The 13,882-nt window shown below is 40.4% G+C and overlaps 1 protein-coding gene across 3 annotated transcripts in view; it reads right to left on the minus strand.

The window, feature by feature from the left end:
• Nucleotides 1-13,882, minus strand: part of KDM2B (lysine demethylase 2B) — a 1,014,988-nt gene that overhangs the window by 994,718 nt on the left and 6,388 nt on the right. For all 3 annotated transcript variants that reach the window (XM_053701743.1, XM_053701744.1, XM_053701742.1), the window contains exon 2: nucleotides 12,712-12,856. In XM_053701743.1, the coding sequence (XP_053557718.1) occupies nucleotides 12,712-12,856 (145 nt within the window). The remainder of the gene's footprint in view (nucleotides 1-12,711; nucleotides 12,857-13,882) is intronic.

Here is a 13,882-nt window from a genome sequence, read left to right on the forward strand (position 1 = left end):
GGAGTGAGCTGTGATTCTTTCAGGAGGCTGCCGTCCGGCAGTCTCATAAGCCAATCGGATAATGCCTTTAAGCCAAAAGGAAAGAGAGGTAGAAGTCGCTTTTTGACCTCTCCTTTTACCAGAATAAACAACAAACAAGGAAGATGTTTGTCTGAAATCTTTAGTAGCCTCTAAATAGAATTTTAGAGCACGGACTACGTCCAAATTGTGTAACAAACGTTCCTTCTTTGAAACTGGATTCGGACACAAAGAAGGAACAACTATCTCCTGGTTAATATTTTTGTTAGAAACAACTTTAGGAAGAAAACCAGGCTTAGTACGCAAAACCACCTTATCTGCATGGAACACCAGATAAGGAGGAGAACACTGCAGAGCAGATAACTCTGAAACTCTTCTAGCAGAAGAAATTGCAACCAAAAACAAAACTTTCCAAGATAATAACTTAATATCTACGGAATGTAAGGGTTCAAACGGAACCCCTTGAAGAACTGAAAGAACTAGATTTAGACTCCAGGGAGGAGTCAAAGGTCTGTAAACAGGCTTGATCCTAACCAGAGCCTGAACAAATGCTTGAACATCTGGCACAGCTGCCAGTCTTTTGTGAAGTAAAACAGATAAAGCAGAGATCTGTCCCTTCAGAGAACTTGCAGATAATCCTTTCTCCAAACCTTCTTGTAGAAAGGATAGAATCTTAGGAATTTTTATCTTGTTCCATGGGAATCCTTTAGATTCACACCAATAGATATATTTTTTCCATATTTTATGGTAAATTTTTCTAGTTACAGGCTTTCTAGCCTGAATCAGAGTATCTATTACAGAATCTGAAAACCCACGCTTTGATAAAATCAAGCGTTCAATCTCCAAGCCGTCAGTTGGAGGGAAACCAGATTCGGATGTTCGAATGGACCTTGAACAAGAAGGTCCTGTCTCAAAGGTAGCTTCCATGGTGGAGCCGATGACATATTCACCAGGTCTGCATACCAAGTCCTGCGTGGCCACGCAGGAGCTATCAAGATTACCGAAGCCCTCTCCTGATTGATCCTGGCTACCAGCCTGGGAATGAGAGGAAACGGTGGGAATACATAAGCTAGGCTGAAGGTCCAAGGTGCTACTAGTGCATCTACTAGAGTCGCCTTGGGATCCCTGGATCTGGACCCGTAGCAAGGAACCTTGAAGTTCTGACGAGACGCCATCAGATCCATGTCTGGAATGCCCCATAATTGAGTTATTTGGGCAAAGATTTCCGGATGGAGTTCCCACTCCCCCGGATGGAATGTCTGACGACTCAGAAAATCCGCTTCCCAATTTTCCACTCCTGGGATGTGGATTGCAGACAAGTGGCAGGAGTGATACTCCGCCCATTGAATTATTTTGGTCACTTCTTCCATCGCCAGGGAACTCCTTGTTCCCCCCTGATGATTGATATATGCAACAGTTGTCATGTTGTCTGATTGAAACCTTATGAATTTGGCCTTTGCTAGTTGAGGCCAAGCTTTGAGAGCATTGAATATCGCTCTCAGTTCCAGAATGTTTATCGGGAGAAGAGATTCTTCCCGAGACCATAGACCCTGAGCTTTCAGGGGTTCCCAGACCGCACCCCAGCCCACCAGGCTCGCGTCGGTTGTGACAATGATCCACTCTGGTCTGCGGAAGCTCATTCCCTGTGACAGATTGTCCAGGGTCAGCCACCAACGGAGTGAATCTCTGGTCTTTTGATCTACTTGAATCGTCGGAGACAAGTCTGTATAATCCCCATTCCACTGTCCGAGCATGCACAGTTGTAATGGTCTTAGATGAATTCGTGCAAAAGGAACTATGTCCATTGCTGCAACCATCAATCCTATTACTTCCATGCACTGCGCTATGGAAGGACGAAGAACAGAATGAAGTACCTGACAAGAGCTTAGAATTTTTGATTTTCTGACCTCTGTCAGAAAAATCCTCATTTCTAAGGAATCTATTATCGTTCCCAAGAAGGGAACTCTTGTTGACGGGGACAGAGAACTCTTTTCTTTGTTCACCTTCCATCCGTGAGATCTGAGAAAGGCTAGGACGATGTCCGTATGAGCCTTTGCTTTTGACAGAGACGACGCTTGAATCAGGATGTCGTCCAAGTAAGGTACTACTGCAATGCCCCTTGGTCTTAGAACCGCTAGAAGGGACCCTAGTACCTTTGTGAAAATCCTTGGAGCAGTGGCTAATCCGAATGGAAGTGCCACAAACTGATAATGCTTGTCCAGAAAAGCGAATCTTAGGAACTGATGATGTTCCTTGTGGATAGGAATATGTAGGTACGCATCCTTTAAATCCACGGTAGTCATAAATTGATTTTCCTGGATAGTAGGTAGGATCGTTCGAATAGTTTCCATTTTGAACGATGGAACCTTGAGAAATTTGTTTAGGATCTTGAGATCCAAAATTGGTCTGAATGTTCCCTCTTTTTTGGGAACTATGAACAGGTTGGAATAAAAACCCATCCCTTGTTCTCTTATTGGAACTGGATGAATCACTCCCATCTTTAACAGGTCTTCTACACAATGTAAGAATGCCTGTCTTTTTATTTGGTTTGAAGATAATTGAGACCTGTGGAACCTTCCCCTTGGGGGTAGTTCCTTGAATTCCAGGAGATAACCTTGAGAAACTATTTCTATCGCCCAAGGATCCTGAACATCTCTTGCCCAAGCCTGAGCAAAGAGAGAAAGTCTGCCCCCCACCAGATCCGGTCCCGGATCGGGGGCCATCCCTTCATGCTGTTTTGGTAGCAGTGGTAGGCTTCTTGGCCTGATTACCCTTGTTCCAGCCTTGCATTGGTCTCCAGGCTGGTTTGGGTTGTGAAGTATTACCCTCTTGCTTAGAGGATGTAGAGTTAGAGGCTGGTCCGTTTCTGCGAAAGGGACGAAAATTAGGCTTATTTTTAGCCTTAAAAGACCTATCCTGTGGGAGGGCGTGGCCCTTTCCCCCGGTGATGTCTGAAATAATCTCTTTCAAATCAGGTCCAAATAGTGTTTTACCCTTGAAAGGGATGTTAAGCAATTTTGTCTTGGAAGACACATCCGCTGACCAAGACTTTAGCCAAAGCGCTCTGCGCGCCACGATAGCAAACACTGAATTTTTCGCCGCTAATCTAGCTAATTGCAAAGCGGCATCTAAAACAAAAGAGTTAGCCAATTTAAGTGCTTGAACTCTGTCCATAACCTCCTCATACGAAGATTCTTTATTGAGCGACTTTTTTAGTTCCTCGAACCAGAAACACGCTGCCGTAGTGACAGGAACAATGCATGAAATTGGTTGTAGAAGGTAACCTTGCTGAACAAAAATCTTTTTAAGCAAACCCTCTAATTTTTTATCCATAGGATCTTTGAAAGCACAACTATCTTCGATAGGAATAGTAGTGCGTTTGTTTAGAGTAGAAACCGCCCCCTCGACCTTGGGGACTGTCTGCCATAAGTCCTTTCTGGGGTCGACTATAGGAAATAATTTCTTAAATATAGGGGGGGGAACAAAAGGTATGCCGGGCCTTTCCCACTCTTTATTTACTATGTCCGCCACCCGCTTGGGTATAGGAAAAGCGTCGGGGGGCACCGGAACCTCTAGGAACTTGTCCATCTTACATAATTTCTCTGGAATGACCAAATTGTCACAATCATCCAGAGTAGATAATACCTCCTTAAGCAGTGCGCGGAGATGTTCTAATTTAAATTTAAATGTCACAACATCAGGTTCAGCTTGTTGAGAAATTTTTCCTGAATCTGAAATTTCTCCCTCAGACAAAACCTCCCTCCTGGCCCCTTCAGATTGGTGTGAGGGTATGTCAGAACAGTTATCATCAGCGTCCTCTTGCTCTTCAGTGTTTAAAACAGAGCAATCGCGCTTTCTCTGATAAGTAGGCATTTTGGATAAAATGTTTGCTATAGAGTTATCCATTACAGCCGTTAATTGTTGCATGGTAATAAGAATTGGCGCACTAGATGTACTAGGGGCCTCTTGTGTGGGCAAAACTGGTGTAGACACAGAAGGGGATGATGTAGTATCATGTTTACTCCCCTCATTTGAGGAATCATCTTGGGCAATATCATTATCTGTGGCATTGTTGTCCCTACTTTGTTTGGACACTATGGCACAATTATCACATAAATTTAAATGGGGAGACACCTTGGTTTTCATACATATAGAACATAGCTTATCTGATGGTACAGACATGTTAAACAGGCTTAAACTTGTCAACAAAGCACAAAAAACGTTTTAAAATAAAACCGTTACTGTCACTTTAAATTTCAAACTGAAAACACTTTATTACTGAATATGTGAAAAAGTATGAAGGAATTGTTCAAAATTCACCAAAATTTCACCACAGTGTCTTAAAGCCTTAAAAGTATTGCACACCAAATTTCAGAGCTTTAACCCTTAAATTAACGGAACCGGAGCCGTTTTTACATTTAACCCCTATACAGTCCCAGCTATATGCTTTGCTGAGACCCAACCAAGCCCAGAGGGGAATACGATACCAAATGACGCCTTCTATAAGCTTTTTCAGTGATTCTTAGCTCCTCACACATGCGTCTGCATGCCTTGCTCTCCAAAAACAACTGCGCATTAGTGGCGCGAAAATGAGGCTCTGTCTATAACTAGAAAAGGCCCCCATCTGAAAAAGGTGTCCAACAAAGTGCCTGCCGTTTTTCTAAACAATCCCCAAGATTATAATAACTATTAAGAGTTAGAATCTGCAAAATATGCTTAGCAAAGCAATCGTTTTAGCCCAGAAAAATGTCTACCAGTTTTTTAAGCCCTTATGAAGCCCTTTATTCTTTTATTTAACTAAGAAAATGGCTTACCGGTCCCCATAAGGGGAAATGACAGCCTTCCAGCATTACATAGTCTTGTTAGAAATATGGCCAGTCATACCTTAAGCAGAAAAGTCTGCCAACTGTTTCCCCCAACTGAAGTTACTTCATCTCAACAGTCCTGTGTGGAAACAGCAATCGATTTTAGTAACGTCTGCTAAAATCATCTTCCTCTTACAAACAGAAATCTTCATCTTTTTTCTGTTTCAGAGTAAATAGTACATACCAGCACTATTTTAAAATAACAAACACTTGATTGAAGAATAAAAACTACATTTAAACACCAAAAAACTCTTAACCATCTCCGTGGAGATGTTGCCTGTGCAACGGCAAAGAGAATGACTGGGGTAGGCGGAGCCTAGGAGGGATCATGTGACCAGCTTTGCCGGGACTCTTTGCCATTTCCTGTTGGGGAAGAGAATATCCCACAAGTAAGGATGACGCCGTGGACCGGACACACCTATGTTGGAGAAAAATGGAGCATTTGCATTCTACTGACTAAACAGAAAATAGGGCTGGTCTTAATATTTTTCCAGGGCTGCTTTTTCTTCCCAGTACAGCCCTGGCTAAGGATGATCCTCAGAGTACAGTATGTTTTGAGCATAATTGTGCAAGATGAGAACTAGCAGAATGACAAGCAATCTAGCAATTATAATAATTTTTCAACAGTTAGTGGCAAGTTCCTATTAAGGAACAGAAGCATCTCTGCATGTTCAGCTATAAGTCTGTTTCTGCTATCAGTAAGGACGCTTCACGCTAAGCTGAACTGTCTTTTACTTTACACACTACTGCATGGATCAGAAAGATATTTTGGGCCATTAAATCTCAGTTTATTAACTGCCCAGTACTTCAGGGGTTTGTCTGAATGAGGTACAGTGATCTCTCCCAGGTAGGCTTCCAGCTGTAAAGTAGCAGCTTTTGGAGCACTGCTCTGACATACAATAATACAAATAACAGCAATTTGTATTGGCAGAACAGAAGTGAACAATTTTTAGTTAAGTCTCCACTCCAGCTTAGAATGAAATAGGAACATGCAACTTGAAAAATGCCACAAGATGGCGTAAGGGTAGGAGTTGGAGGTATTGGTTTAAGTATCGGTGCATTTGCACGAGTGCAAGTACTCATGCAAATACTTGGTATTAGCACCAATACTAGTACTGGTATCGGTGCAACATATACATATATATATATATATATATATATATATATATATATATATATATATATATATATATACAGGTGAAGAGCACTCTCACTTCAATAATCAGCTGCCAGGGTGCAAACAGTAAATCAATAGTACTAATCCATGGAATGCACTCGCTGGTCTTTTCAAAACAAACGTGCTTCAATGTAACGTTTCGGGGACCGTATCCCCTTCCTCAGACAGTGACACACAGTGAAAAACATACTTTTATAACACAGGTATCCAATGAACACAATCCCCACCCCTAATTGTAAAAAAAAACCCGCCAAATGGTAGTCATGACAATCATAGTAAACAAGTCTGTGCTGTGTACATCTCATATGATACAAAACTTGTTGCATAGTACTATATTCAGATCCTCAAATACACAGAGATGAGGAACACATAACAAATGCATAAATATTCAACTATCATGATATGTGAAAATACACCAATAGTGATACAAAAGGGTTAAACTTATCAATAGAAACATACAAACAGGATATGCTAATGAACCGTTTGCTGACCACCTAAGGTGCGTTAACACTGCTTCAATAGTCAGAATATATACTTAACTGTAGCCCAACTATGGGCAAAAGGAGCACATAGGCGAAACATGGAAAATACACATGGACGCCAGGAGTCGTGATCTACCTCCAAGTATCAGCGGGTACACCCGCTAAGGTCCGCCATCAGAAGCGTGGACTGGAAGGACACGTCGCATCAAGCATGCGTGCGACATCACAGCTGACGATCAGCTGTGTAAACAGAGCCAGCTGGTCCGCTCGTTCCGGCGTGTACTGTCAGTACAGGGCATCGTAAATGTCACAAAAGGGGATCACAGGCATAAATCCCACAGCACGACAAGGGCACAATTCAAAGAGGTGGATGGACAAGATGTGACTGCAAGATGGACTTAATGCACACGACAGAGACAAGAATGATTAGAAAATAGACAAGAAGTAAATAAACACTCGGGTGAAAATAACAATGAAGAAACTAGCGGAAAGCAGCTGTAAAAAACTCAAAATGATAATGTAGAGATCTAAGCAGTTAAATGAAGGAGTGATGTAATAAACTGTTGAATAAAGGAGGTGTAATATAATGAACACTTGAAATGGGGATGGTATGTCGACCACTATTTACAACCGTGTGTGAGGCAAATGGCATCCTATCTGAGGGATTCATCACACCCCCTTGATCTTCTCAAATCAGTGACGATTGAAGATGAATGGATACTTGTCACTGCTGACGTGACAAGTTTGTATACCATCATACCCCATGGGGATGGTAAAGCCTGTGTTCGGGACACGCTGAATAAATACCCGCTAATTGGTCTCCCTGTGGATTTTCTTATAGAGCTCTTGGATATGAGTCTCACCTAGAATTATTTTCCATTCGAAAAATCATTCTACCAACAGATCACAGGCACGGTGATGGGGTCGAATGTGGCCCCATCACTGGCCAACCTTTACAAGGAGCGATATGAATGTACAATAATGAACATCTACAGTAAGAAACAGGTGGCATTCTACCGAAGGTACTTTGACGACCTGTTCATCATCTGGACAGGATCAGAACCTGAACTTAATGCGTGGTTTGAGACTCTTAAACAACTAGACTGCCCGGTCAAGTTTAAAATCAACTATCACCTTGAATCGATAGATTTCCTGGACTTAAGAATCTTTAAGGTCGGGGGAAAATTAGGTACCACCTTGTTTCAGAAGCCCACCGATCGCAATTCTCTGCTGCATGAGATGAGCTGCCATCCTGGAGCACTAGTACAGGCAATCCCACAAGCACAACTCACCAGGGTTATCAGAACTAACAGTGACACTGATAAACAAGCCCAACAACTTGAGGCCATGAGCAATGAATTCAGAGATAGAGGATATCAGCCTAAAATTATCAACCGGGAAAGACTAAACTGCATGGATGACAGAGTCACACAGAGGGTGGACAAGGTGAACAGTCCACGTATGACGTTTACCACTACATTCTCTCCGGACTCTCGACTGATTGGAAAGAGCCTACGCCAACATTGGCACATTGTCCAAGGGGATCCTAACTTACTACTATCAAAATGGGCCCCTCCCCGAGTTGGATATAAAAGGAACACCAACTTACGGGACCTCATCATGAAGACAGACCCAGTTCACTGTTATTGAGATACCACTTGGCTCCAACCCAAGAAGATGGGGTGTTACCGCTGCTTAGGATGCACTACTTGCAATTCCATGCTCCCGGGGGCCACATTTAGCCATCCGCACAAGAATAAGAAATACACAATTCGCCATCGGCTGACCTGTACCACGAAATTCGTGGTATATTTACTCAATTGCAGCTGTGCCAAATTCTATGTAGGCAAAACGACTGATGACGCCAGAATTAGAATGGCAAATCACAGATCAGCAATCAAATCTGCCATTTAGAATAAAAAGAGTGATCAACCCGTGGCAAGACATTCCTTGGAAGCTGGCCACAATACCACTGATCTTCGCTTTGTGTTGATTGACAATGTTCCTCCACTAAGACGGGGAGGGGACAGGAATAAGATTCTCCTCCAGGTCGAAGCTAGATGGACATATCGGCTGAACACGATACATCCACATGGCCTTAACTCTTTGTTGGATTGGCATTGTTTTCTTTAATGAGAGCATCTACTTGATGAGACTGTGTTCCACCACCATGACATGAGAGCCCATGCTTTGTTATACATGTTTTCTTACTAGGTGGACCATGGTCCTCTAGTTTGTTCACTCCTATTCCCTCTATCTTGTAGTTTGTGTGTTGTTTTGTCGGTTGTGTTTTCCCTCCCTCTGTTGTTGTTTCCCCCCCCTCTCCTCCCGGTTTTAATTTTCTTTCCCATGTCTCATTTGCCTGTCCTATACGTAATGCTGTGCTTCATCATTTGTATCTATCTTTATGTGTATTAATTTTAATTTTATTTTTATATTTATTTCTATTTTTATTTTATTTTAATTTTTTTTGTTATCTCTTTTTCCCCATTGGGTGTTATAATTTTCCCTTTTGCTTTGCCCTCCCTGTTCTACTGCCGTTGGTTTTGCCCTTCATTGTTGTATATCATTTCCCCTTTGTTTTTCTTATGGTGTTATATATTTCTCTTTTCACTTGTGTTTCTCACTTTCTATCCTCTATCTGGTGCTCTATCGAGTATCCTTGTTTATTTCAACTTCATGTTGTTCACTTCCAGCCTGTTGTGTGGTCTACCAGTTCTGTTTAACACTTAACACTCTGCTAGTGTAGTTACATCATTCCATCACAGCTTTACGCTATTTACACACTCACCTCTGTATGTCTAATACCATCCCCATTTCAATAGATCATTATATTACACCTCTTTTATTCAACAGTTTATTACATCACTCCTTCATTTAACTGTTTAGATCTCTACATTATCATTTTGAGTTTTTTACAGCTGCTTTCCGCTAGTTTCTTCATTGTTATTTTCACCCGAGTGTTTATTTACTTCTTGTCTATTTTCTAATCATTCTTGTCTCTGTCGTGTGCATTAAGTCCATCTTGCAGTCACATCTTGTCCATCCACCTCTTTGAATTGTACCCTTGTCGTACTGTGGGATTTATGCCTGTGATCCTCTTTTGTGACATTTACGATGCCCTGTACTGACAGTACACGCCGGAACGAGCGGACCAGCTGGCTCTGTTTACACAGCTGATCGTCGGCTGTGACGTCACACGCATGCTCGAAGCGACACGTGTCCTCCCAGTCCACGCTTCTGATGGCGGACCTTTGCGGGTGTACCCGCTGATACTTGCGGGTAGATCACGACTCCTGGCGTCCATGTGTATTTTCCATGTGTCGCCTATGTGCTCCTTTTGCCTATAGTTGGGCTACAGTTAAGTATATATTCTGACTATTGAAGCAGTGTTAACGCACCTTAGGTGGTCAGCAAACGGTTCATTAGCATATCCTGTTTGTATGTTTCTATTGATAAGTTTAACCCTTTGTATCACTATTGGTGTATTTTCACATATCATAATAGTTGAATATTTATGCACTTGTTATGTGTTCCTCATCTCTGTGTATTTGAGGATCTGAATATAGTACTAAGCAACAAGTTTTGTATCATATGAGATGTACACAGCACAGACTTGTTTACTATGATTGTCATGACTACCATTTGGCGGGGGGGGGGGTTTACAATTAGGGGTGGGGTTTGTGTTCATTGGATACCTGTGTTATAAAAGTATGTTTTTCACTGTGTGTCACTGTCTGAGGAAGGGGATACGGTCCCCGAAACGTATATATATATATATATATATATATATATATATATATATATATATATATATATATATATATATATATATATACACACACACACATACACACACACACACACTACATTTTTTTTTTTTATTAATTATGTAATGGGGCATCCTATTTTGAGTGATATGTTACTTTAAGCCCTTGCATGTCCATGTGTATCCCAGGGAATCAAGTGCTGAGTCCCTGATGTGTTTAGGGTTTAGAAAGTGTTTTATGCAGCAACTCAATGCTTGGTAAATGAGTATATAAATATTAAATTTAAAAAAAAGGGGGTAAGAATAAACTATGCCCTTTGCACTACTGTAAATTGATCAATTTTTCCACAAAAATTAATATTGGCAAATATATTAAAAGGGACACTGAATCCCTTTTTTTTTCCTTTCATGATTCAGATGGAGCATGCAACTTTTATCAACTTTCTAATTTACTTCTATTATCAAATTTTCTTCGTTCTCTTGGTATAGTTATTTGAAAAAACAGGAATGTAAGCTTATGAGCCGGGCCTCATCTTTGGTTCAGCACCTGGGTAGCGCTTGCTGATTGGTGACTAAATGTATCACAATCAGCAAGCGCTATCCAGGGTTCTGAACCAAAAATGGGCCGGCTCCTATGCTTACAATCCTGCTTTATGAAATAAAGATACCAAGAAAACAAAGAAAAATTGATAATAGGAGTAAATTAGAAAGTTGCTGCTCTATCTGAATCATGAAACGAAAAATTTGGGTTCAGTATCCCTTTAAGTGTAAAGTGAACCTTTAATACACAATGGACTCTCTGGTTGGAGCCAATATTTAAAGGGATATGAAACCCCATATTTTTCTTTCATGATTCAGATAGCGAACACAATTTTTAACAACTTTCCAATTTACTTCTATTACCTAATTGACTTTATTCTCATGGTATCATTTGTTAAAGAAGCAGCAATGCACTAATGGGAGTCAGCTAAACACACCAATCAGCATCTCCTGAGCATAATTAGGTATCATTTTCAACACAGGATACCATGAGAACAAAACAAATTAGATAATAGAAGTTAATTGGAAAGTTGTTTAAAGGGACACTGAACCCACATTTTTTCTTTCATGATTCAGATAGAGCATGAAACTTTAATCAACTTTCTAATTTATTCCTATTATCAATTTTTCTTTGTTGTCTTGCTGTCTTTATTTTAAAAGCAGACATGTAAATCTTAGCAGCCAGCCCATTTTAGGTTCAGTACCATGGATAGCGCTTGCTTACTGGAGGCTTACATTTACCCACCAATAAGAAAGCATAACCCAGGATCTCAATCAAATATGGGCATCACATTCCTGCTTTTTAAATAAAGATAGCAAGAGAACGAAGAAAAAATGATAATAGGAGTAAATTAGAAAGTTGCTTAAAATTACATGCTCTGTCTGAATCATGAAAGAAAAAAAATGTGGGTTTCATGACCTGTAATGATAAGAACTGTATGAGTAACAGAAAGATGTAAAATAGTCAAGAAATCGACATCCTTGTCCCTTACAGCATGTTTGTGTATTTAGCTCTAGGCTACACCAGCTATGGGTTTATTGACAGGCAATACACATCTAATTGTTTTACAGCGTGCACTTAGTGTCAGGTCAAACACCTGTGACTTTACTACATAAAAAAGCCTTATAGATCCTAGTTTCTCAACAGCCGGGCCGTGGCCCAGTACCGGGCCGTGATAGCCCTGCTGGTGGGCCCTGACCTGTCATGCCCCCACTGCACACCAGGGGCAGACTGAGACCAATCAAGGCCCTAGGAACACTGTCTCACACTGACCAACATGTATTACATTTTATGCAAATGAACATGTTAGCCTCCCTGCCCTGCCCCCAACAGGCCCCTCAACCTCCACAGCCAGGACCCCCAACATTAAGGGCCAGAGAAAGGGCACCCAACCTCCAGGCCAGACCCCACACTCCATGGCCCTCATAGCGACAGACCCCTGCCAGGGCCCCCACTAACCCCACACTTATTTTCTTAGTTACTGATAGGGCAACTGAAAACTCCAGCTTAAGGAATGCACCAGGATTCCGTGGAGATACCATTTGTGGGCCCCCCTACTTGCTGGTCCCTCGGCCCAGGTCCTATTTGCCTGGCTGATCAAAATATATATATATATATATATATATATATATATATATATATATATATATATATATATATATATATATATATATATATATATATATATATATATATATATATATATATATATATATATATATATATATACATATATATATATACATACATACATACATATACATACTACTGGGCCCTGGAAATGTCTAGCTAAAATTTACCGGGCCTTGAGGTCACTTTGGTTGAGAACCACTGTTATAGATTGTACTGTACTTGGCTACCTTTGCCCTCCATGTAGTGAACGAAGTCTCCTTTGTAGGTGTTGCTGCTGACCTTCTGCTCCAGGCTGAAGCTCCTGATGCTGACCATCTCCTCCACGTCTGACAGATCCTCGTGCTCTGCGTATCTCATCCGGCCAACTGAGCGCTAGAGACAAACACACACAGCTTGAGAATCAGAGACCTTACACAGCAATGTTTTAGTCAGAAGTCAATGTGCAGGCGAATTATTTCAGATTATGTACATACAGAAACCCCTTAAATTCCACCACATTCAATCAAGTCTAATCTCTATTCTTAAAACATATTACACTCAAACCTTACCACCCACACACAATAAAACATGTATATATTTTAAAATAAATTAACATTGCAATGTTATTCAATATTTATTACTCTGCTTAAAAAGGGACATTATACACTCATTTTTTCTTTGCATAAATGTTTTGTAGATGATCTATTTATATAGCCCATAAAGTTTTTTTAAAAATAAATGTATAGTTTTGCTTATTTTTAAATAACATTGCTCTGATTTTCAGACTCCTAACCAAGCCCCAAAGTTTTATGTGAATACTGTCAGCTACCTTCTCCAGCTTGCTCCTGTTTGTATAAAGGGTCTTTTCATATGCAAAAGAAGGGGGAGGGGGGGGGGGAGTGTCTTATTTGCCACTTACAGTGGGCTTTCCAACAGAGCCAAACTGAGAGCTTCTAAGTAAGTTTTTAAAAGTTTTATACTGGATTTTTATATCAGTATCTGTGCATCTTATTCTTTATAGTAGCGTCTATTACATGCAGTTATATGAAAAGGAGTGTATACTGTCCCTTTAAAAGGACATAACCAATAAAATCCTTTCATGGTTTAGGTAGGACATACAATTTTAAACAACTTTCAAATTTACTTCTATTATCTAATTTGATTCATTCTTTTGGTATTATTTATTGAAGGAGCTGCAATGCACTACTGGTTTCTAACTGAACACATGAGTAAGCCAATGACAATCGGTGTATATATATATATATATATATATATATATATATATATATATATATATATATATATATATATATATATATATATATATATATATATATATATATATATATATATATATACACACACATACAGGTAGCCCTCAGTTTACGCCGGGGTTAGGTTCCAGAAGGAATGGTTGTA

Source organism: Bombina bombina, chromosome 2, assembly GCF_027579735.1.
Source record: "Bombina bombina isolate aBomBom1 chromosome 2, aBomBom1.pri, whole genome shotgun sequence".
In the NCBI taxonomy this organism is placed as follows: domain Eukaryota; kingdom Metazoa; phylum Chordata; class Amphibia; order Anura; family Bombinatoridae; genus Bombina; species Bombina bombina.